Raw genomic sequence first — 25998 nt, forward strand, 5'->3', positions numbered from 1 at the left:
ACGCCAGAATAATCCTTTGAAACATGAGTCGTATCATGTTATTTCTCTGCTTGGAAGTTTTTGATGGCTTCCCTTTTTCCTCAGAGTAAAAGCGAATGTCTGTAAAGCAGCATATAAAAAGGTTTAAATGATCCAGCCCCCATTCCTCCAGCCTCTTCTCTTCCTCTTCTCTTTCCCGGTGCTCACTCTGTTCCAGCCTCGCTAGCACCCTTGTGATTCCCTTAGCACACCAGGAACACTCTTGTCCTGCTGCCTTTGCACTGACTGTTCCCTCTGTCAGCAGTGCTCTTTTCCCAGGTACCTACCTGGCTCACCTCCCAACATCGTCAAATCTTTTCATCAAACACCACTTGTCAATGGGGCCCACCTTGGCCATTCTATTTAAGATTGACACTCCTTTTCCCTAGGCACCCTTGGTTCTCCCTTCCCTGCTCTGCATTTTCATCATATTCACCAACGTCTAACATTCCATACAACGTACTAACTTACTACGTGCCATTGTCTACTGGCTGTCTCTCTTCCTAGAAAGTATTTCTCGTAAGACAAGGAATTGTTGCTGTTTTGCTTTATCAAAATCAAGTGAAATGCTGCTTAGCATATAACAGGCACTCAATAAATGCTTGTTGAATTGAATGGATGAGTGGGTGTAGAGAGAAAATGATTCAACTCAGAAGGGGTAGAATTCAGAAAAAAATGGATAAATCTTTAATAATCTGGAGATTTTGTTTTTCATGCTTATTTTCAATATTAGTATATCTATATCTCACTGATAAAAGTTGAAGGGCTAGATTTTCATCTCTGTCAAACTAAAGATAAGATTTTAATTTTGTTCATTTTTAAAAATGTTTTCAGTTGAACCAAAGTGTACTTATTTTGGTGGCTTATACTCATTCTATTATTGCTTACAGATATAAAATCAAATGACAATATTTAAGGAGTGATTAATTTTATATTTGAGTAGCTTGGCAAATAAGCTACTTAAAATTTTCAAGAGGCTAAAATGGTTCATGTTTTAATAAAGAAAATCTTGAGAAATTACTGTAAGAGGTGGTACAAAGTTTGATGTATCAAACAAGAAGTTAGTTCAAAACTTTATAGCTGCAGCAAAATGTCAGGAATATTTCATTTTTATTCCTGATGTGATGGTTTTATGGCTGGAAGCTTTTTTGCATGTTTAATACTTTCGTTGTTTTACTTTTAAATAATTGGTCCTTAGGACTCCCTGTTTTCTAGCTAAAGAGTACCCACTTCTTACATGTGAAATGCCCCTTATAACAACTGATTCTATTTTAAGTATTAATAACATTTTCAAGAAGGTTTTTAAATATTTTTAAACTTTCTAAACTATGTAAAATGACAAATTTGCTAATTTGTAGGGCATGTATTTGATTTGAAAGGTGAAATCTACGGCTGAGTGAAGAAAAATGCAGGCAGGAAGGGCTATTTTTATCCAACTGATATGTTTCTAGAGAACAATAAGCATAGTAATAGTATTGGATAAAGTGAAAGGGTGCTTAGAGAAAGTGGGTTCTTAACATGAAACTAATTCACTATGGTTCTCTAAATGAGGAATTGGTGTGTTTTTCCAACCTCTCCAAAGAGAAAATATAGTTACGTTTGATGGGTAATGCTAAATAATCTACTGCTTCTATTTTTAACTTAAAAACTTTTGCTCAGAAATGCTGGCTTCACAATGATTGTTAATTCCAAATAACACAAGTTTTCTTCTTCCAGTGGAACTTAGCAGGAATGTTCTTTATTAGAGATGATGTATCTGAGATTCCCTTTGATCCACTTAGGAATTCTGAATGAGCAGCTCCAGGAAAGAATTAGTTCTATCTCTCTCTCCCTTTGACAGTGTTACATACTAAAAGATCTTCGGAGTACTGATGCTATTTCTGGCACTTGAATGCTAATGTGGATATTTTATATTAGTGCTGCTTTAAGGACTACACGTAAAACAAGTCAGTATGTTTTTTCACAGTTCGAGAGGGAAAAGTGAGGGGGTCTTGTGCTTGACTGGAATAAATGCGTTCCTGGCTTTGAGACATCATGCAGTTTACAGGCTCTCCAAATGGAAATGTTTTATATAGTTTTACATCCAAGATAGACAATGCTTTTGTTCCTCTGCATTTTACCAGTGGGAATACTCAAACGCTTCCTGCAGTTCTTTTTGTGTAGAGGCAGGGTAATGGTTTTTTGAAGGGAGGCCTAATAAAAAATTGCCAACTAAAAGCACTCTTCTTATTTTAAATAAGCAGATGAAACTTTATAAAAAAAATTCTCCTGGGCTGGGCGTGGTGGCTCACGCCTGTAATCTCAGCACTTTGGGAGGCCGAGCTGGGTGGATCACCTGAGGTCAGGAGTTCGAGACTAGCCTTGCCAACGTGGTGAAACCCTGTGTCTACTAAAAAAATACAAAAATTATCTGGGCATGATGGCGCATGCCTGTAATCGCAGCTACTCAGGAGGCTGAGACAGGAGAATCGCTTGAACCCGGGAGGCAGAGGTTGCAGTGAGCCGAGATCATGCCATTGCGCTCCGGCCTGGGTGACAAGAGCAAAACTCTGTCTCAAAAAAAAAAAAAAAGTTATCCCAATTTTACTATAAATTACTATTGAATAAATTACTGATTAATTACTATTAAATGAATAGTAATTAGCTAAAGCTGAATCTCATGAAACAGTATTTCCTTAAAATACACAGAGGAATTGTTAAGACATGTAAATTTGAAATTGCTTGTAGATCGCCCCACCTTGCCAAATCAACCCGAGCATTTATGATGAAAAGTGTAGATTCTATAAATTAAAAGCAACTAAGTAAAAAGTGTTGTCTCAAAAGTTCTTGGGTAATGTCAAAGCTCTGAATTTTATATTTAATAAATATTCTAACTTAATCAATTTATTCTATTGTCCATTTGTGGATCTTTGCATTCATCTCTAATATGACACTGCTAATTGGAGCTGAAACAACTCTACATTTATATTTCTACACCATTGCCTCTTTGAACCTGTTTACTGTTACAAGTATGTTCTATTTATCCATGGTCGGCATCTGTATTAGTCCATTCTTGCAATGCTATGAAAAAATACCTGAGACTGAGCCATTTATAAAGAAAGGTTTAATTGGCTTACCGTTCTACAAGCTGTACAGCTGCATGGCTGGGGAGGCCTCAGGAAACTCGCAATTATGGTGGAAGGCTAAGGAGAGGCAGGCATGATTTGCATGGCTGCAACAGGAGGAAGAGAGAGTGGGGGAGGGGCTACACATTAACAACCAGATCTTACAGTAACTCACTCACTATCATGAGAACAGTAAGGGTGAAATCTGTCCCCATGATCTAATCAGCTCCCACCAGGTCTCACCACCAACACTGGAAATCACAATTTGACATGAGATTTGGGTGGGGACACACACCCAAACCATATCAGCATCCATGAATAGCATCATATTCTTGTGTTTACTAAAGCTATCAGGTAGCTGGGTATGTTGTCTCACAAAGCAATCATGGCCAGACTCAGTGACTCATGCCTATAATCCTAGCACTTTGGGAGGCCAAGGCAGGTGGATCTCTTGAGCCTAGGAGTTCAGGACCAGCCTGGGCAACATGGCAAAACCCTGTCTTAACAAAAAATACAAAAAAATTGCCTGATGTGGTGGCATGCCTGTACCCCCAACTACTCAGGAGGCTGAGGTGGGAGGAGGGCTTGAGCCTGGAAGGTCGAGGTTGCAAGGAGCCCAGATCGTGCCCTTGCACTTCAGCCTGGGCAGTGGGAGTGAGACCTTGTCTCAAAAAAATAAAAAATTGAAAACCAAAAACCAAAAAAAAATCATATCTATATGGATTGTCCTCTATTGGAGAAACTGGCAGTTTGAAGGTATTTTAAAACTAGAGAAAAATGAACTGGTTAATTCTCTCCTCCTTTCTCTTTCTCTGGCAGCTTTTATCTTCCATTATTCGAAATGCATGAGGAACCAACTTTTACATCTGAAAGAAAGAAGATAAGGAGGCTAGTGAGAGAGAAACTTGGGAACAGTTAAAGCCTTTGAGAGCTTTGTTAGGAGCCTTGAAGATGTTAAAATCAGACAAAGGCAAAAAAGTTCCTTCTCACTAAGCATTGATTTAATAAGAGATAATGAAGCTAATGAAGCTAGGGGGATTTTTTTTTTTTTTTTTTTTTTTTTTGGTTAATACCAAATAAAAGGCAATAGGTAATACTGGTAAGGCACCAGGAGAGGCATTAGAATTTGTCTTTGCTTCTCCCCTGCCTCTTGTCTCCTTGAATATTTCTTACCCCTTTATTACTTGATGTAATACAGGCTTCATAAAATAACTAGACCAAGGTTTAACAGAAACCCATTATAACACAGCTCCCTGTTAAATGGATACAAAAAAATAGGTCAAATCGTGTTCTCTAAAGCATAAAGTGATATCATAAGTGCTAAATATGAAAGTTTGCCTGAGGTGACTAGCAGTGGGAGTGAAGGAGTTCCATTTCATTTTCTCTCTTGTCACAGTCCTTGACTTTTCATGGAATATAAGTAGATGCTTTGGACAGCTCTGATGGCCACAGACAAAGGGTGGCCATGCGTGTGTCTATCATGCTACCTTAGGATACTGTTTAGGAACATTTGTTAAAAGGACACTAAAGTATAGCTCTTTGATTTCCTTTCACAATGGAAGAGTCCCATATTTTATCCTTACATTCAGAGGCATTATTTTTCCCCATATTCCAAATTCAGAAGTCATCAGTGGACACAGCTGGGGAGGCAGGCCCACGGCACTTCTGATCTGTTTCACCAGGCTCAGGGTAAGCCCCTGCACTCTTCTGGGGTGAGATGCCAGCTTTGCCTTCCTGTCACCTCCACAATATTTCCATTGTCTGTTATTTTATTTTCTGCCTTTTCTTCCTGTTTCTTAGGCATCCTTATTACAGTTTAGCCAAGTTAATTAAAATACAGCAGCATGCTTGTAAGACAGGGCATGTCCTGCACAGTGAGCAGCATTTCTGTAGAACTAATTTGGCAGTGCTATATTTAGTTTGGGAAAGGCAGCTGTGAGCATTCACTTAATGTGCGTGAATACTTTGCATTATTAGACCCTCACTGCTACTTTTACTTGTTGAAATAGGATGAGGCATATTTCTGATTTTGCATTGTTTTCCAATTTGGGTTTATTTTCTTGATTTCTGAACTTTTTTTACATATTCATAAAAGAATAAAAGCATGATTTATTGTAGTCCAGTTTAAAGATGGTGTTGAAGGGGCTCTGTGGACTAGCACTTCATAAAGTAACCACTAATATAGAATATATATTAATATTGTATATTAGATAATATATAATATATATTCTATAGTGCATATAATGTATTAATATTGTATATTATATATGATATTATATATATTTTATATATAAGATTATACATAATATAATACATTAATATGTTGTATTTTTATACAAAATGCTATTATATATACTATACATGTTACTTGTATGTTATATATGTTATATATCATATATAGAATGTTGTATTTCTATTTCCAATAAAAATAGAAATGCAAGCCACACATGTAATTTTTAATTTTCTAATAGTCTTACTAAAAAAGTAAAAATAAACAGGTCAAATTAATTTTAATATTATATTGTATTTAACCCAATAGCATATCTAAGCTACTATCATTTGATATGTAAATATTGAATAATATAAAAGTCATGAGATATTTTATGTTCTTTTTTAATAATAAATCTTTGAAATCGGTGTGTATGTTACACTTAGAGCACATCTCAAATCAGACTGGCCACATTTAAAGCACACAGTAGCCACAATGGCAGTGGCTCTGAAGCAAACAGCAGAGCTATAGACTAAGATCAGAATTGCTGGCAGTAACCTGTCTTAAGCCAAAGCTGTTTCTTCTGTGCTAATGATATAGATTGTGTTTTTCCTCCTAGAAATGTTATGGTCTGTAATTGATATCATTGCAAACAGAAAGAAGAGGAGTAAAAGACTAACTGCAGGGACAGTGACATAAATGTATCAATACACATTACTTATTTTTTTCCAAATCTAAAGCAAGTCTTGGAAAATATCTTTGGGCTTATATTTCTTTTGCTGCCTGGGTATTTCATTTTACCCAGTGTCAAAGGGAACACTGGCTCATCAGTGGATTGTCAATTCTTTCAGAAGATTGCTATAAATGTCCACCACCCACACCCATGCAATTGTACATGGGAGAGTTTACTCTTAAGACAAATTTCTGGAAGCAATTTCACCTTTGAAAAAGAAACTGGAAAAATCATTTTCCTGGATCTGCTTAAACCATGTTGAATATTTTCTCCCACATTCCATTAGGCAGAGTTTAAATATGATAAAGATATTATTAAACCAATGGAGCATGTATTAGATATACATGCATTAACCTCTGAAAACAACAACAACGAAGAACCAAAAAATGAAGACTTGTTCTTTTCTCACTTCTTTATTACTCACTTCTCATCTTCCTTTTCACACTCTTAAACTCTCCAGCTGCTCATCTGTAACTTGCACTGACACTAATTCTGGTAACTCAACTTGATCAGAGACTACTTTAGCCCAAGAAACCTAAATAATTTTTTCCTTTGATTTCCCAGGAAAAAGAAATCTGTCACTTCTTGGAATAGAATTTTCAAGTATGAATACAAACTAGATTTAATGGCTTTAAATTTTAAAATAACCACCTTTAGTTTATTAAACTGGATTTTTGAACACTGATAAGTCTGATTTAAGTATTATGATGGACTTAGGGTAGTTTAAAGAAAAAGCAGTAAATTTTATCTGCATAATTCAGGGTTTTAAAGTTCTGTTGGGCAGCCATTATATTTCAGGCACTGAGATTGGTGCTAGAGATAGAAAGATGAATAGGACACAGTCTCAGCCCTTAGTGACCAGAGTCTAATAGGAAACATGATGATAGACATGAACCAGTAGCCATGATACAGTGCTAGAATAGAAGTCCAAAGAAGAAATTCATAAGACCCTGGGACAGTGAAGAGATGATGTTTCACAGGGGAATAGAGAAATGAAGGAAGGAGTCAAAAGGGGACCACTTCGCTAAGGCACTAATGGACCAGCTGTCTACAAGACTTAATGCAATCACAGTATAGGATAATAGTGGAAATAGAGTAAAATAGCTGGAATGATTAGAGTTGTGGTCAGAGATTAGATCCAGTCTATGAACATGGGAGTGGATATTGACCTACAGCAAAGGTTAAAGTGCTGGGAAGTCTGAAGGTGAGTCACTGACATAGAAATGGAAACTCCCCCAAGAGGATGGCAGGAGCTGCTGTGAAGGGGAATATTTTATAAATCAACCACTTATTTACCACCTCAAATTTAACATAACCCACAGGGAATCCTAGTATCGCTACCCCACAATGTCCTACTCTAATGTCCCAGTCTTAGTAAATATCACCCAGCATTCATCCAGTTGCTCACGCCAGAATCCTCTCAGTCATTCCTGATGCTGTCTTCTTTCTCACCCCAACGGCTTATGCATCACAAGTTCTAGTGATTCCATGAACAAAGCATGTAAATGCTGTCCTCCATTTTCAGTCTCTATACCACCACTTTGATGCATGCTTCGCTATCTCCAAAACCACCATTTTCATCTCCCTGGTCCATCATAGTAGCATCCCTCCTACATGTCCTGTTTCCCTCCTTACTTCTTTCTTTTCTCCTATGATTTAAGTATTTTTCTTGTAAATTATTAGTAGTAAAAAAAATTTTAGCATGTGCCTGCAATGTACGCATATTTATAAGTTGCAAAGATGTACTACTGTTTCTGTACTAATATATTATACATGTTTAAAATGTGTGCAAAAATACAAATGTTAAATATGAGTATGAAATAGTGCTAAAATATTTTAATTATACTTATTGATAATACAAAACCTTTTTGCTCTCACTAAACATTAATAATAGGAGAAATGTGATTTGTATGCTTATTTTTTCAAATCTGGATTTAACACTTGTAGCAAATCCCAATTCTGCTTCGTCATGCAGTTTATTTTGATGATTAATTTAATAGCTGTCATGTCTGAAAAAGGTAACTCGCAGAGATATATAGATCTAGATGAAAGAAGTACATCGTTGATTTTACCAACTAGACATTTGTGTTAGTTCATTCTTGTGTGGCTGTAAAACTTACCTGAGATTGGATAATTCATAAAGAAAAGAGGTTTGTACTGGAGTTGCCCAGCAGTGTTCCAGAGCACTGGCCTTCACATATGTTGCATGTGACCTCTCTGAGGATATTTTGAAGATCCAGTCCTGTCCACGCCTATTTTAAGATTTTAGTTTAAATCATAAATTCTTCATTTTAGGTTAAATAGTTAGGAAAAATATAATTATCACTGAAATTTAAACACTGACATTTAATTATAACTATTATGTATCTCCTTAAATGTGCCACTGAAATATAAATATCAAAGTGAATTGATACCCAACATAAGGCTAAATAGCACAGGAAAAGCTCTTCTTATTGTATCTATCAGATGACACAGAATTTTGATTCTTCCTATGACTCATGATATTAACCAGATGACGGAAGGTGCTGTCTGCCAGCCTTTTCCATTGGAAATCTCCTCTTTTCTGTGTGTATTTAATGCATATTTTTTTGGAAAGGCATTTTGAGATTTTATGGTTGTCCCTTTCATCATCAAACTGTCAATTTATTGTTTATTTATTTATGTGAATACAGACTCATGGGTTTCTGCTGTAATCAATGGGTTATAATCTGTTACAATCATTTATTTTCATCTTCAAGTTGTCTAAGGCTTGGCCACTGGGAGCCCCTTGAAACTTCTCTGTCTTTTTGGCATATCCCCATTATTCCTTGAGCAATTCCTCATACTCCAGCACATTAAATGTTCCAGACTCAACTTACAGTTTCTCTACCCTAGCCCTGAATCCTCCATTTCTCCAAGGTGCCATGATTTCTTTTAGTGGATAAAGGACAATAATATTTAGAGAAAAATATTTGAGTGTTTATTGCTAATGGGGGTATCACTGCCCTCACACACTCTTAGTTGACAGAGCTAAGGAATATATTTTATACTCATGCATACACATATTTCCACGTCTGTTTATTTTATATCTATATATTTTGAGAACCATGAATTCATACTGGTATCTCTAGTCCCAATCTGATATGATAGAGTTACTTCTGGTTTTCTGCTTTTTTATATTTGTAATTCCTTTCTCATCCATGGTGAAGCTTCTGATTCTTGTTATTCTCAATATATTATTTGATCAGTCTCCTTGTATGTAGCCAATCTTGACTTGCCACTACTGCCACCACCAGGAACCCTGCAGGGACACCCTCTCCACCCTGCTTAGTCTCTGACACTGTGTGCTGGGCCTCCCTCTTTGGGTTGACCTCATCACCCATCTCAGACTCTGACACCCACACTCAGCTGCCACCCCTTGAGTAGACATTCTTCTCATGCTGGTCTGGCTCTGACATTTCACTCTGGTGCTATGGCCCTCTCCCAAACCAGCTGCACGGATGGCTAACTAGTTCTGCTCCATTTCAGTGCTTTGCGGCTGAATTGTTTAGAAAAGGGAGAGGAAGAGAAAAGGAAGCAAAACCATGTTTTAGTGGACTGGTCCTGTATTGCTTCAGGGAACCTAAAATGCCATTTTGTTATAAATAAATACTATTAAATCTAGGTTTCCTGAATGAGTTTTGAAGCATCATTAAATGTTTTGATTTTGCTAAATACATAATGAATGCACATTACAGCAAATGACTTTAAGGTTGCAGCCTACCTCTTTATTCAGTTGTTACTTTTGACTTGGTATTTTTTGAATACCTTAAGAACTTGAACTACAAAGAGATGATTACCCTCCACTGCCTCATCACTATACCACCCGGGTCATCAGACAGTGGTACTTGTAGAGTTTCCACATTGTCCTGACAAATAACAATTTATCCTTGAACAATGCGGGAGTGAGGGGCACTGACCCCTTTCCCTGAACAGTCAAAAATTTTTGTATAACTTTTGACTCCTTAAAAAACTACTCGTCTGGGCGCGGTAGCTCACGCCTGTAATCCCAGCACTTTGAGAGGCCAAGGCCAAGGTGGGTGGATCATGAGGTCAGGACTTTGACACCAGCCTGGCCAACATGGTGAAACCCCGTCTCTACTAAAAATACAAAAAGTAGTCAGGGATGGTGGCAGGTGCTTGTAATCCCAGCTACTCGGGAGGCTGAGGCAGGAGAGTTGCTTGAACTGGGGAAGCAGAGGTTGCAGTGAGCTGAGATCGCACCCCTACACTCCAGCCTGGGCAACAGAGTGAGACTCCATCTCAAAACACAAACAAACAACAACAAAAAAACACACACAAAATACTAATAAGCTACTATTGAGAAGCCTTACTGATAACAGTCAATCAACACATACTTTGTATAATTATTATGTACTATATTCTTACAGTAAAATATGCTAGAGAAAATAAAATGTTATTTAGAAAATCATAGGAAAGAGATAATATATTTACTATTAAGTGGAAATGAACCATCATAAAGGCCTTCATCCTTGTTTTCTTCATGTTAAGTAGGCTTAGTAGGAGTGGGGGAAAGGGAGGGGGTGGTCTTGCTGTCTCAGTGATTGCAGAGGCAGAGCAAAATCCACATATAAGTAGACCCAAACTGTTCAAATGCATATTGTTCAGAAATCAACTGTATCTAGTTACTATAACTCAATCATATAACAGTGTATGAAATTTTATGTAAGTACACAAATTATATTTTTCTGAAATTCAGTATCCTCATCTATATTTAGGCTGTTCTTGCATTGCTATAAAGAAATACCTGAGACTGGGTAATTTATAAGAAAAGAAGTTTAATTGGCTCATGGTTCAGCAGGTTGTACAGGAAGCACCTGCTTCTGGGGAGGCCCCAGGAAGCTTTTACTCATGGTGGAAGGCAAAGTGGGAGCAGGCACGTCACATGGCAAAAGAGAGAGTGGGGTGGGAGGTGACACACACTTTTAAATGACCAGATCTCGTAAGAACCCACTACCGTGTAAACAGCACCAAGCCATGAGGGATCCACCCCCATGACCCAAACATCTCCCACCAGTCCCCACCTCCATCTAGCATTGGGGATTACGATTCAACATGAGATTTGGGTGGGGACAACTATCAAAACTATATTATCATCTTTGTAATACAGTAAGATATTGTGTAATTTGGATGAGCTTCATAAAATGGATTGTTAAAGAAACCCCAATAGCAGAGCAGTGAAGAGAATTTCAAGGATGCTCAGTGATATGATGACAAAAATAAGCTGAGTTTACTCCACAACAAGTGAGTGGTTGGTTTTGCAGCCACACCTCATCATTAAGATGGTTAGCACTGTATTTCATACTTAGACATTTTTAGAAGAAAGATATTATTTAAAATAATGCTGTAAATTTTAGTATTTTTTTGACATTGTCTTTATTTAAAAAGACTAAGTACTTTATTTAAAAAGACTAAGTGTAATTAATCTTTACACAATTACATTAATACGTGTAACATTAAGAAGTAGAGAAATTGCTAACCAAAAAAAGCAGGTTAGGTTAAGAAGACCTTATGAATATTACATATACTTTTCTGAAAACCAGAGAAAACATCATGTACTGTTCTGTCAAGATAATGTGATACTTAAATAATCCTTTTAGCCTTTTTTTTTTTCTTTAAACCTGGTTGGTAAAGAGAATAATTGGAAATGTTCCTTTTACCAGCACAGTTCAACAATACAATGAAATGTCAATACTTTAGAAAATGAATTAATGATAATTGTTAGGAATTTTAGTCTAGGCAACCGCTGAAATTGGAATGCAAAGTAGGCTTCTAATTATTTTTACAAATTTAACTAGAGGGATGTCTTTAGCTCAGCTACTTTTAATATTTAACTTTCCTCAAAGCATTAAGGTATATAAGCATTTGAGCACTGAGAAAGGCAAATTAAAATTAAAATACCACTGCCAAAAGGGACAGGAAAAAATCCTGGTCAAAGATCAGAAAGACTTCAGTAGTTTTATTTCTGGTGAAGAAAATTTCCAAATGGCCATTCTTAAATCCTAAATTCTCAGCTTTGCTTCAGATTATTTTGAAGCCATCCCTTATGTGGAAAAGGTTCCCCACATCAAAAATAATGATTATATCTGTACAGAATAAGCTCTTTGATAAAAAAAAAAAAGAAAAAAAGAAAAAAAGTCAAAACTCTTAGAAGTATTATCGATACTTGAGTTGGCTGTTGGTAATTGGAAAAACCTTACAGAGTTTCAGGTAGAAATCCCTTATCTAGTGATGATTCTGGGACAGGGACTGGCTTACCTTTGACAAATGACAGTTTATAGTCAGTTGAAGATAAGAAGAGAAAGTATAGCCAATTCAAATGAAAAATATAGATAAGGCAGGGTAAGCTCCATAGGAAGAAACTGATTAGGACAAGATTGTAGAAATGCAAGGGAAAAAAATGACCTTGTATATAAAGTGAGAAGGGAAGGCTCTGAGTCAAAGGATGCATGGTGGAAGGGGCTTTGAGAGAAAGAAAATGTGAATTGCTTTCTCATCATAGAACACCTGGCAGAATTGCTATTTCCACACTTCCAAATCACACTACATGTTTCTATTCTAAGGTGGCTGACTGCAAATAATTGTAATAATGCTGTTCGGACACTCATCTTTTGGAGATGGACTATTCAGAAAACTAGAAAGTTTTATTTTTACACTTCTACTCATGACCAGAAATCAAAACTCTATAAAGAGTATTGCAGGATTTCAAAGCTCACAGGTAGCTGGGGAAAGTATGCTGGGTAAAAAAAAACTGAAGCAGAGAATGTTAGGTTTTCCAATGTATGGAAAGGCGTGGAAGTGCTAAAGCCTTGTTCAGGAGGACAGAGCTTTGGATGGCTCTGAAAGTCAAAGTGAAACAGATAATTAAGCTAAGTAAATTATTTTGTTTAGAATTAGTCTAAATTTGAGGAGTTGTCTAAGTTTATACAGATAAGTTAAGCAGCATATTTAAAATGAAATGATGTCCAACCTCTTGGTGATTGTAGAGTTTTATGGAAAACAGGACTCATGCAACAGCATTATCTAAAATTGGAGAACCTCCTGCATATTAGCTACTATTCAACAATGAAATTCTAGGTAACCCCAGTTAGAGGGGAGACAATCATTTCTGCCATGTGGAGAAGACATTTTTACATGAAACTGACTCTGGATGCTATTCTATCAAAAGTCATGGTAGGATGATACCTACTCCTGTCACAGATGCACGGCTCAAAAACAGCAGAGGGAGAAAGAAAGTATCAAGAAGTACTGCTCCTCAAACATTGGCTTTACTTTCTTGCAAAACTAGGGAGTTGGCATTTTGCAGAGTTGTTTGGAGGAAAATCATCTCCTTAGAAATGCAGTTAATAAAGACCAAACACTTAAAAAAAAGCAATGAAAAAAATTTTTTTTTCAAACTGGAAAGACTGAAAATTTTCTTTAAAACATGTTATACTTTTTGTGACAAGGAAATAACTACTCAAATGACCTGGAGTAGAGCTAGAGAGAGCCAAGGAAACTTACAAAAGTGAAAACATTATGCAAACATGAAATTCGCGACTGGTAACTACTCTTTATCACACTTGCGTGTGTAGTAAAATATAATAAATTACACTTCAGTCAACGATGTAGAGCTACAATTCGGAAATATAGACTCAAATAATCTCAATCATTTTTAAATTTCTTTACACCAATGAAAATTAAATACCTTCTTCAGGTATTTTTTTACTGTGATATCTGAATCAGAGAAATTCCTGGGGGCAATTGCAGTCCAATTCTGATACTTAGGTTGTGTTGAGCAAATAAATAGCACCCCATAAAGAACTCTGCCTCCGCAAGGTTTATTTAGGGCTGGATATGCTATATACTGCATAAGATAACACCAGTAAAGGGAGACTTAAAAGGGAATAAAAATACTACTTAATTAACTTTTTACCTCAAGAAAGCCAACACTAAGCCCAGGACTTGGCATATAATAGATACTCAATAGGTAATTGCTAAAATCCATAGTTTTCATTTTTATGTACTTTGCATATCACTACATGCATCCATTATTTTATAAAGCTGTAATCAATTGGTAAAAATGCAATTTTATTTCTTTATCACTTTACTTAATACAACCATAGTAGTAAGAAAAATGGTTTCTGTGGCTGACAGGCTTCTCATAAACATTGACTTCATACATGACATTTATTAGCCTCAAGATTATGCTATTAAAAATACGGCTCAAAGAGTATCTTCTTACATACTTGCCTTTTCCTTTGCTGAAAATTCGTGGTCAGAACTAATTTCTATAAATTATTGACTTTTATCAAAGGACATGAAGATTTTAGTCTGATTAAAATTGGTTTATAAGTTGCTTTCTCTTCAGGCTGTACCAACACACACTGGTGGAGAACCTATGCAAATATCACCTTTATATGAAAGTTCCAGAATGTTTTTGTGCAGGAGGAGGGCTATGTCAGTCAATGGTCACAGATTTCTCTTACCAGTCAGTTAGAATATATGTAGGAATCTGGTCTATTCAAATTACCATGTTGGGTACTTTTATGAGGAGAAGAAATTGGTAGAATGCATAGTCTCTGTCATTAATTTACCATCTAGTTGGGAAGACTAAACTTATTTTATTAAATTACTATACTCATAGCACTATCCAAGATGTTGCAGTGTGGAGAGGGTAGGAAGGAAAGTTGAACTTAATAAGAAACAGAACGATGATGCTTACCTTCAAAAAACTGGCCATGTAGCTGACTGGAGTCAATGGAGTAATAAATATTCCTTGTGGTTATAAATGAGCTTACTGTAAACTTCATACATTGCAAACTTCTAGAATAGAGAAATTTTATCCTTCTTAGGCCACCCTATCGATCTTACGTACTTCAGGAAAATTACTCTAAAAATGTTGAAATATGGCAACGGCTTATTTTTAAATTATGTTTCCGTCATGACAAGGGCTTTCTTGACATTATTTGAGATACGTTAGATAACCTGAGGATGGTAGGGTTTGGAACCATTATTGAGGAGGCAGATTCTAGGCCTCTGTAATCATGAGACTTTGCTCCATTGAAAAGCTATCAGAGAATTAACATTTATAGTTGCAGAGGAAGATGTTAGTGATTCTTCCAAAGTGAAATTGTTAACATATATATTTTTTTCTCTGTTTTGTTTATTTGTTGTTTTTTGTTTTTGTTTTTTTGAGACAGAGTCTCACCCCGTCCCCAGGCTGGAGTGCAGTGGCACGATCTCGGCTCATTGTAACCTCCGCCTCCCGGGTTCAAGCAATTCTCTTGCCTCAGCCTCCTGGGTAGCTGGGACTACAGGCACGTGCCATCATGCCTGGCTAATTTTTTGTATTTTTGGTAAAGACGGGGTTTCACCATGTTAGCCAGGATGGTCTCAATCTCCTGACCTCGTGATTCACCCACCTCGGCCTCCCAAAGTGCTGGGATTACAGGCATGAGCCACCGCTCCCGGCTAACCTTTCTTTAACTTCAAAGATTGCATTCCGTAAAGATGATAAAGCCCAGGTTCTGGAATAGCCTGGTGAGTTATTGTCATGAAAAGTGGTGAGAGAGGTGAAAAGAGTTAGAGGGCTGGTAAGGAGAAAGGAAAAAAAAAAGAAAGAAAGAAAATCTGATTTAAAAGATCTATATATACAATAGGCGTGACTTTCTTCACTTTGAGAATGAGATATTAGCATCATAGGCTTCTTAGAATGCTAAGGAGCCTCTGCAATGACTAAAAAGTTAGTTTGAGGAAACATATTTTGGACCTTTACTATGAATAGAGATGGCTATGAGTCAGTGCTTTTCACCGGCTGCATCCTCCTGCTGAGAGGATCAAGATTATCCCATCAGAGTCAACCAGGAAGCACATTCTTTGTACTGGATTGTGTATCAAAAATGTGATTGGTTCATGTGTCCTTTATTCACTTACCCATTTATTTGTCCAACAAGTACTGACTGAGTTCTCACTATGTGCACTCTTCTAGGAGCTGGGAATACTGAATAGAATATGGTGGACATATCCTTTCTAGTGTCATGAAGTCAGGAGAGCAATCAGACTAGTAATTGTAATAAGTTGTGTTGAGCAGTAATGCTAGGGAAGTACAGAGGGGTATGGGCACAACTAGGAGATGATTCTAGTGTATTCCAGAGGATCAGGAAATGGCTCCATGAGGATGTCCAGTTTAGCATGAGTAGGAAATATCCTAGAGAGGGACTGGGAAACAGCGTTCTGGATGAGAGAAAAACAGTTAATGAATGAACGAAGGCAAAAGAAAGAGAAGAATTTTGAGGAAATAAAAGAAACGTTCAGGATGGCCCCTGACATGGAGTTTGAGAGGGATGGTAATTAGAATTGAGGCTGAAACAGTAGGTAAGCCTTAGATTACATGAGTCACTTTAAAGAGTTGGAACTTTATTGTAAGTGAAACAGGCATCAATTGGTTTTATGCAGGGGAAAGTACTAGGTCGATTTGTGTTCATTACAGGGCAATTTGGTGGCTGTGTGGAGAATGCATTTGAGGGGATAGGGAATTAAGTCAGCAAGATTGGTTAGCAGACCACAGAAGTAATACACATGAGACAAAATGGTGGACTCTTTCACAGTTTTGACAATAGGAATGGAAAGAAGTGAAGGAATTGAGAGGAAAAGAGGTAAATAAGCAAGAATTGGAGCTGGTTGTAAGATTTGCTTTAATGAACAAATTTGAATAAAAGCTTGATGTAAGATTCAGTAAGAGGAGGAGCAAGGGACTATATTGAAGTTCAACTTAGGAAATTTAGTGATACCACGATGTGATATTAAGTTAAAAAAAAAACAAGTTAAAGAAGTTAAATGATTTCACTTAGGGACATAAGTTTGAGATGCCTGGGAGCCATCGAAAGTGAAAAGGCTTAATAAGCAGTCAGTTATACAGATGCGGAATTCAGTAAAGATTTGACCTAGAAATATGGATTTGGGAGTCATCAGCAAATAGATGGTAATTGAAACAATCGGAAGGATGTGATTATCCAGGGAAAATGAAAATAGAACCCTGCAGAACAAAGGTAGTTAAGGAGGAGGGTAAAGGAAAATGAAGCTACAAAGATGATTGAGAAAATTGACCTGAACAGTGAGACAACAGCCATGAGAGTGTGCTGACTCAGAAACTTAGAGCAAACACTGATTGGGAGGGACAGAGCAGTGCCATTTGCAGCTGCGAAGCTCCGGCGAGTTAAGGACAGAGAACTTAGTGAGGTGGATGAGAACAGTTCCAGTAGAGTCGGAGAACAAGTGCCTGTTTATATATAGCACTCCATTTCCTGCCTTTTCTTTTGTAAATCGGATCACCTGGGCTGTGAACATCATGTGAAAGTTAAGAATACATGGAATTCCAGTAAAGACCTCTTTCTTCTGTAAATTACGTGACCTGTAGGAACATTCATTGTGATTTTTTGGAGCTGTTTTTGCTCACCTTTTGTCCTCAGCTTGGTTTAGTAAGTAATGCAGATTGCTTGGTCATAGGAAGATGAAGTACTATTTGATTAAGTTACTGAAATATTTTTTATAAAAATCTGATGAAGCAAAAGTATTTTAATGCACAAAGATTAATTTTAATTATCCAGAACACCAAAAGCATTATTTCTATTAAGAAAAAATTTTACTTATATAAATGTGATATTCTCAGGAATTTATTTTTGAATTTCTTTGAAAACAAAAAAGCATCTTTAGAGTTTGAGTAGACAATTTTATCACCAGGAAAAGATATGAGTCTGTACATTAGGGGATTATGTGTTATTTGGTGAATAATGACTACATTGCTATAAACCAAGCTTGTCTAACCCATGGCCCATGGGCTGCATGCAGCCCAGGATAGCTTTGAATACAGCCCAAAATAAATTCATAAACTTAAAATATTATATTTTGCAATATATTTATTTTTAGCTCATCAGCTATCATTAGTGTTAGTGTATTTTATGTGTGGCCTAAGACAATTCTTTTTTTTTCCCATGTGGCCCAGGGAAGTCAAAGGATTAGAAACCCCTGCAATCTTATAAGGTCAAGATTGTTTTTCTTTTTTTTTGAATGTGAATGATTAATTCTTTCTTGCCTTGGTTTAGTTTTTGAGGGACTCTATTTTCTCTCTTTTTTCTCCTGATTTTCAAGCTTTGGGTTTGGGCAGTTATATTCCTAAAGTATTGTAAATAATAGTAGAAAGGGCACAACAGAGAGGGAACAGGCTGGTACTGTGGCTCACACCTGTAATCCCAGCACTTTGGGAGACTAAGGCAGGAAAATCATTTGAGCTCACAAGATTGAGACCAGCCTGGGCAACCTCAGGAGATTCTATCTGTACAAAAAATTAAAAAAATTAGCTGGGCATGGGGGGCATGCACCATAGTCCCAGCTACTTGGGAGGCTAAGCCAGGAGGATTGCTTGAGCCCAGGAGGTCAAGGCGGCAGTGAGCCATGATCATTGCCACGGACTGGAAGACAGAGTGAGACCCTGTCTCAAAACAAAGAAAAAAAAGTGAAAAAAGAAAAAAAAAAGATTAAAAAAGATTTTTTTTTTTTTTTAAAAAGGAGCAGATACTATTATTGGTGGTTTAGATGAGTTGCCCAAGTACACACTTTTATGAGTCAATGTATTGTTTTCAGTATCTTTAGGAAATTGAGGCAGTGTTTCCTCACCCTAATGTAACCCGCTATAAGGTAGATTTCTATATAGCATGATTTTGCCCTGCACTCCTCTAAAAGATGTTTAGGCCTTAGAAGTAATAAATAATTAAAGCACCCTTGGCAAACCATTATCATCTTCACCTATCATCATAATTAATAATTGTGTAGCCACTTATATTTTGAGAACACAGATATGCACACACAGATATATGTGTGTGTGTGTGTGTGTGTGTGTATATATATATATACACGGGCCCAGTGTGTGTGTGTATCACACACACACACACAGGTCATGCATCTCTTAAAGATGGAGCTATGTTATGAGAAAATGTGGCATTAGGCAATTTCACCATTGTGCCAACATCATAGAGTGCACTTACACAAACCTACATGGTATAGCCTACTATACACTTAGGCTGTATACTATAGCCTATTGCTCCTAGGCTACAAATCTGTACAGCATGTTACTGTAGTGAATACTGCAGGCACTTGTAACACAATGGTAAGTATTTGTGTATCTAAACATACCTAAATATAGAAAAGGTACAGTAAAAATATAGTATTATAGTTTTATTGGATCACTGTTGTATATGCAGACCAAAAAATCATTATGTAGCTCATGGCTGTATATATATATATAGATCTCATTCATTTGTCCTGTGAAATAGGTTATTAGCCCTATTTTATAGGTAAGAAATCTGAAGCTCAAAGAAGGTTAAATTGCATGGCTGTAGGCACATAGAATGTGGTTACAGAGCTAGAAGGTGAGGTTTCCATTCATCCCCCCACCTGTCTCACCCCATTTCTGACAGATTGTTACTACAGCTCTTATGATTTGCAGAGTTTACTTTTCCACCTCTGGGAATTCTACAGAAATGAGAAAAAAATATCTTTCCAAAATTAGACAAAAATACCAGCCTCTGACAGAAATTGAATGCAATTAAAGATAACTAAGTATTAATAATTTATGGACTCCAACAAGTCTGAGCTTTTCTTGCACTCAGCCTTTTCCTAATTGGCAGGAATCACTAACTGGTAGAAGCACTCGGCTCTACGTGTTCCTGTTTCCTGTGCGTTTGCCATTAGTGCAACCTGTGAGATCACGGTGACTTTGTGAAACTTCTCGAGAAAATTCAGTCAAGCCTAAGAAAGGTTTTCATTCTTTGTCCAACTTATCGGGACCACTTAAGATTCAAATTGCAATAAAGAGATGATTAAAATATTTAAAATACTTTCTATGCAGGTGCCAATGATTAGGTGCTTTTTGCTACAAAAATGCGAAGGTTATACCTAAGTGTGCAGAAAAGAAATGGTGAGCCTGCTGGGAATTCTGAGTCTGAAAATAATGCTCAATAAATACCCATAATAAAAAGGACTCTCACTGGTAATACAGGTCTATGTCATGAGATTGTGTAAAATTTTGTGTGTGTATCTAGTGCCTGCTATGTGCTCAGTGTTGCTCTTTTAAATATATTAACTTATTTGATTGTTATACCAACCCTATAGGGAGGATTCTGTTGTTTCCCCCACTTCACAGGAGAAACTGAGGCTAAAGACGTTAAAAACCTTACCCTAAGACACACAATGAATATGTGGTGGAGCCAGAATTCAAACTTAGAGGTTTAGATCCAGCACATTATTCTGCCTCTCCAGTAAAATCAGACTGAAAATTCACAGTGTCTGCAAAATCAGAAAATATTTGTATTAGTCTGTTCTCATACTGCTAGTAAAGACATACCTGAGACTCGGTAATTTATAAAGGAAAGAGATTTAATGGACTCACAGTTCCACATGGCTGGGGAGGCCTCACAATCACGGTAGAAGGCGAAGGAAGAGCAAAGGGACTTTTTACATGACAGCGGGCAAGAGAGCGAATGCAGGGGAACTCACCTTTATAAAACTATCAGATCTCATGAGACTAATTCACTATCATGAGAACAACAAGGGCAAGACCTACCCCAGTGATTCAATTACCTCCCACCAGGTCCCTCCCATGACACATGGGAATTATAGGAGCTACAATTCAAGATAAGATTTGGGTGGGAACACAGCCAAGCCACATCAATGCTCATGCCTTTCGACCCAGTGTTTCCACTTGCGGTAATACTTTGTACACATTACCAAATGTGTAGGTACAAGAATATTCACTGAAGTGTTATTTTTAATAGCTAAAAAAATTAAATCTATCCAAATGTTTACCAATAGGGGAATGATTAAATCATGCCATTGCCATTATCCTTGGGGATTGCTAGGTGGCTGATATAAACTATGAGCTGAAATAATGAGTACTAACATGGAAAAAGGACTAAAATTGGATGTGAAGAAAGCTATGTACAAAACAATGTGTGTACTATAAGACCTTTTTTTGCAAAATATTGATGATAATTGAGATGGAAGAGGCAGAAAGTAAGATTAGTGTATACAGATAGAAGAAAAACAATTGATAGCATGTGTCCTATAAATACTACTGCCAATTACTATCATTGTGGTATGAGATTACAGAGTATGTGTATTTCCAGTGATAAATTTATTCATTTAACAGGTACTTATTGGAAATGTGCTACATAAGAGGTTCTAGGTGCTGAGGATGTATATAGAGCTTACATTCTCATTAGAAAAGACAGACAATTAGCAAGTATATAGGTGAACATTTGAATTTTGATGCACAAGGCCTATTACTTTTATATCAAAAAGATATTTTTTAAGATAACACAAACAAGAAGACAATTACCAAAGTAAAGTGGGGGCGGTTTCTGTGAAAGTCTACAGCCCTTCTGTTCATGAAGGACTGGCTGTGAGGTAAGAGGCTGGTGGTAACCAAAATAAAGCTGATGGAATAGATTTCATTTTAGGTCCATCAGTTCTGACTGTGCCCCAAGACTTGAGACATGACTTAGGTAAAAAATAGAAAAATAATATAAACTGTGGGAGAGTTTATTTGTAAGTGTGTATGGAATTTGTAGGAGCCAAATCCGAATGACTGGGTGTTACCACTGATAGATAACTGCCTGTGCCTTCCTAACCTGGGAGTCCCCCCAAAACAGAATTACATGTTTAGTAATCAGTTCTGTATCTAAGTATAGTTGGACAGGATCTCTTATAGGAACAGTAAGTATCTCCAGGATAAATTCTTGTAGATTTGCACCACTTTCCCAGCAAGCTTCCCCTAAGTTGCCTCAGTGGTTAAGGAAAGCTTGATTTTGCTGATTCTACATGCCATAGAGTACTCATTTTTCCAGCTTTGCTTTTTTTTCAGAGCCAGACCTAGATATCAAGCAATTATTTCTTGTTAAGACAGTATAACTAGGAAATAAAAGGCCTGTTAAAATAAAAAATAGATCCCCAAATGTATGTGTATGTATGATTATGTGTGGATTAAAAAAAGAGTTGATTTGCCATGTACCATCCTCCTATCTGCCTTGGATATTTGAAGTTTCATTTCTGTTTTTGAGTACACAGACACACACACACACATTTATATCTATAGCCTTACTTCCAAGTATGTGTACATATCATATTATAATATACATACATATCTATCCCCTCCAATAATTCAGATGAGTATAAACATTTAGAAACTATCAGTTATATTTCCTGTGTTGATTTTTTAAAAGAAAAATCAAGAGGGCAAAAATTAAATACATTAAACAGAGCCGTAGTTGTTTGCTCGTGAAGCAAAGGAAAGCCTGGGTCACTTAGGAAATGAGTTCAGTGGGTTTCCCAAGCTGAAAGCAGAAGTGCTAGAAGAAAACGGAGGAGTTGTTCCATATTAGGAGATTATTTTAAGTGACAGTCTAGATTATTAAATTCTGGTTAGTTAAGAGGATTATAAAGATTCCCATAGGATTGGTCATATTTTCTGTTTTAGGACACAAACATACAGACGCAGTTTTGAAAGAGGTCAAAGAAAATGTCTGATGGACTCAGGGTGATTGATGGCACATTTTTTTTACTTTAATTCTCAAAAGAGAACTACATAATAATAAATGCATAAAATCTTGCAGTTTGTAAAGTTCATTAGCTCAGCCATCCTGTTAGGTGTGTACTGTGAAGATGTCTGTTCTACAGCTGAGGAGGTGGTAGCCCACAGGTTGAGTAACTTCACGGATTCCACAAACATTTTTTGAGAAACTGTGCCTTGGGTTTAACTGTTTCCCAAATGGGCTTCAAGGTGGGCTTAACAGTTATTATTTATTTGCATTCCCTGAAAGCAAAAACAAAATATTTTGTTGCTTAGTTAGGAAAAAGAGAATTCTTAAATGACCAGTATGAGGTTGGATACAACGCTCTTGCACACACCTTTTCTGATCTCTGAAAACTAGGTTCACATCTGAGCAAACAGCATTGCTGTTTTCAGAACTAAACAAGGTCACCTGGGTTCATATTGCAGCCTCTTTTATTCTGCCTTGCTCCTTCTACTGTATCTTACTGCCCTTTGTAAATTCCAATACTTCTTGAAATAAGATACAAATGAAAAAAAACTACAAATATTTTTAAAAAGCTAGAGATTGCCTTTTTACAGCATCAAAAATTTCAATGACAGGATTCCTGTATAAAAACCAAGCACATCTAGAGCCCCTGAAATATAGTTTGATTCATAGAGTTTAAGTTCATAGATTAATTTTAGAGCCATAACTATATAAGATAGAACCCTTCTGTGTATACCCTGCCTAATTTCATCAATTCTCATACCACCAGTGCTGTAAAAGATTACTCCACTCTTCTTTTTAAAATCCCAAAATAAAATGAACAGAAGATAAAGCATAGAAAATGTTGATTGGCATGTCGATATCTTTATCTTTTCTCTGCTTGTATGTTCCAGGTGGGAGAGTTCAGAGCGCACGCTGCTGAGTGGACAGCCAACGTCACAGCCGAATTCAAAGAAACCAGGAGGCGACTGAGTGTGGAGATTTATGACAAGTTCCAGCGTGCCACCTCCATCAAGCGGAAGCTCTCGGCAGAACTGGCTGGAAACCACAATCAGGAGCTGACTCCTTGTAGGAGGACCCTGTCAGTGAACCACCTGACCAGCGAGAGGGATGTCTTGCCTCCCTTACTGAAGACTGAGAGTATCTATCTGAATGGTTTGACGCCACACTGTGCTGGCGAAGAGATTGCTGTGATTGAGAACATCAAATAGCCCTCTCTTTAAATAACCTTAGGCATAGCCATAGGTGAGGACTTCTCTATGCTCTTTATGACTGTTGCTGGTAGCATTTTTTAAATTGTGCATGAGCTCAAAGGGGGAACAAAATAGATACACCCATCATGGTCATCTATCATCAAGATAATTTGGAATTCTGAGCCAGCACTTTCTTTCTGATGATGCTTGTTGAACGGTCCACTTTCTTTGATGAGTGGAATGACAAGCAATGTCTGATGCCTTTTTGTGCCCAGACTGTTTTCCTCTCTCTCTCCCTAATGTGCCATAAGGCCTCAGAATGAATGAGAATTGTTTCTGGTAACAATGTAGCTTTGAGGGATCAGTTCTTAACTTTTCAGGGTCTACCTAACTGAGCCTAGATATGGACCATTTATGGATGACAACAATTTTTTTTTTTTTTGTAAATGACGAGAAATTCTTATGCAGCCTTTTACCTAAGAAATTTTCTGTCAGTGCCTTATCTTATGAAGAAACAGAACCTCTCTAGCTAATGTGTGGTTTCTCCTTCCCTGCCCCCACCCCTAGGCTCACCTCTGCAGTCTTTTACCCCAGTTCTCCCGTTTGAATACCATACCTTGCTGGAAACAGTGTGTAAAATGACTGAAGTGATGATGCCCGAAGAAGAAATAGATGCCAAATTAGATGGACATTGAAGCAACACTCAGCGTTGCCTAGCGTTAAAGGCACTGCAGAGAAATGAGGTGCAGAGGTGGCCCCTCTGAGTATTTATTTGACTCAGGTACCAGTGGTACATATATACAGTGTAATTATGACCAGGCTGGTAAAATTGGCTGCTCCCAAACAATCCCCTTTTTTCCTGGCAGTATTTGGAATTTATCATTTATTAATAACTATACATTTTTAAAGGCAGAAGAAGAAAATCTATCTATCTATCTATATAAATGACCTGACAGAAGAAAACTGTTAAAAATGGATATTATTGGAGGCGATTTAAAACAGTGGGTGTGAATTATCATTCTGATGGAAAGAAAATAGCAAAACAATGTGTTACAAGTATTTGCTAATAAACAGTATACTGCCAGCTTCTAACTGCTTTTTGATGTATGAAAGGCTTATATAATTTTCTTTTCGTTGGATGACTTTTGCCAGATGAGAGGAGGTGGCACAGTGGTGAGTGCAGGGCACAGTCCTAGCCTTCTGTGGGTGTACTTTTGGAGTTGTGACTTGGCTGTGAGGGCAGAAGTTGAAGTTGGGATCACTGTGACTTTGCACATGGAAAAATGCAGATTGCAGGCATAATTCATCTCTGACATTAGAGAAAAAGCTGTTATAGCACAATTTAAATTTTGAGAGTTTGCTGTGTTTTTTTTTTTTTTTTACATAAAAGAGGCTGATTATTCTTTTTAGTTTAATTTTATATCCTGTAATTCTTTGGATGGTTCCAAGATTCAGAAAAAATTCAGTAAATGCACCCCGTAAATTGCTACCCTTTCCTTTATTTTCATACTTAGATCTGCTGTACATTGTATATATATATAATTTTTAAAATGCAGAAAGAAAATAATTTCCCTAAATATAATTGCAAACTGATTTCTTTTACTTTTTTGTGTGTGGGGGTGGGAGCTGTATCTGAATAAGTGGCATTCAGATTAGGGTCTTGAAAAATAAACCCAGAATCTTTAAAAAAAACAAATAATCTAATAGATGCTTATTTTCCAAAATTTAAATTTAAGCTAGAAATGTAAATATTCAATTAATTTGTTAAAAGTACTTTTATAAAGTTAAAAAAAATCCAACCAAAATTTTAGAAAGTCAGGCTCTTTTAGAAAGAAAGCTACACTCATTTCCTCAAATAACTGTTCCGAAAATTTATATGGTGGAATGCACCATGTATAAACTGTGAATTGTATTGACAAATAAAGTTTGTAATTAAAGTCAGCATTTTCTGAGTCTCCTGCTTGCTGCTGAGAATTTAGATATGATCTAGGTAGGTAGAACTCCAGGATGTTACTTTTCATGCTGAGTTTTTGTCACTCCTTTATTCAAAATATTTAAGAAATATTTTTGATGCATTGATACTACCCTTGCTAAATACATGCAGACTGTTTTCCTCGGTGGCTACTCCTTA

At 36.8% G+C, this 25998-nt stretch overlaps 1 protein-coding gene across 1 annotated transcript in view; it reads left to right on the plus strand.

Moving 5' to 3' along the window:
• Positions 1 to 25690, plus strand: part of KCNK2 (potassium two pore domain channel subfamily K member 2) — a 153654-nt gene extending 127964 nt beyond the window's left edge. Inside the window, exon 7 of the mRNA XM_032137074.2 lies at positions 23568 to 25690. Coding sequence (XP_031992965.1) covers positions 23568 to 23885 — 318 coding nt within the window. The 3' untranslated portion in view covers positions 23886 to 25690. The remainder of the gene's footprint in view (positions 1 to 23567) is intronic.
• The last annotated feature ends 308 nt before the right edge of the window (positions 25691 to 25998 follow it).

Source organism: Hylobates moloch, unplaced genomic scaffold (assembly GCF_009828535.3).
Source record: "Hylobates moloch isolate HMO894 unplaced genomic scaffold, HMol_V3 SCAFFOLD_18, whole genome shotgun sequence".
Lineage (NCBI taxonomy): Eukaryota > Metazoa > Chordata > Mammalia > Primates > Hylobatidae > Hylobates > Hylobates moloch.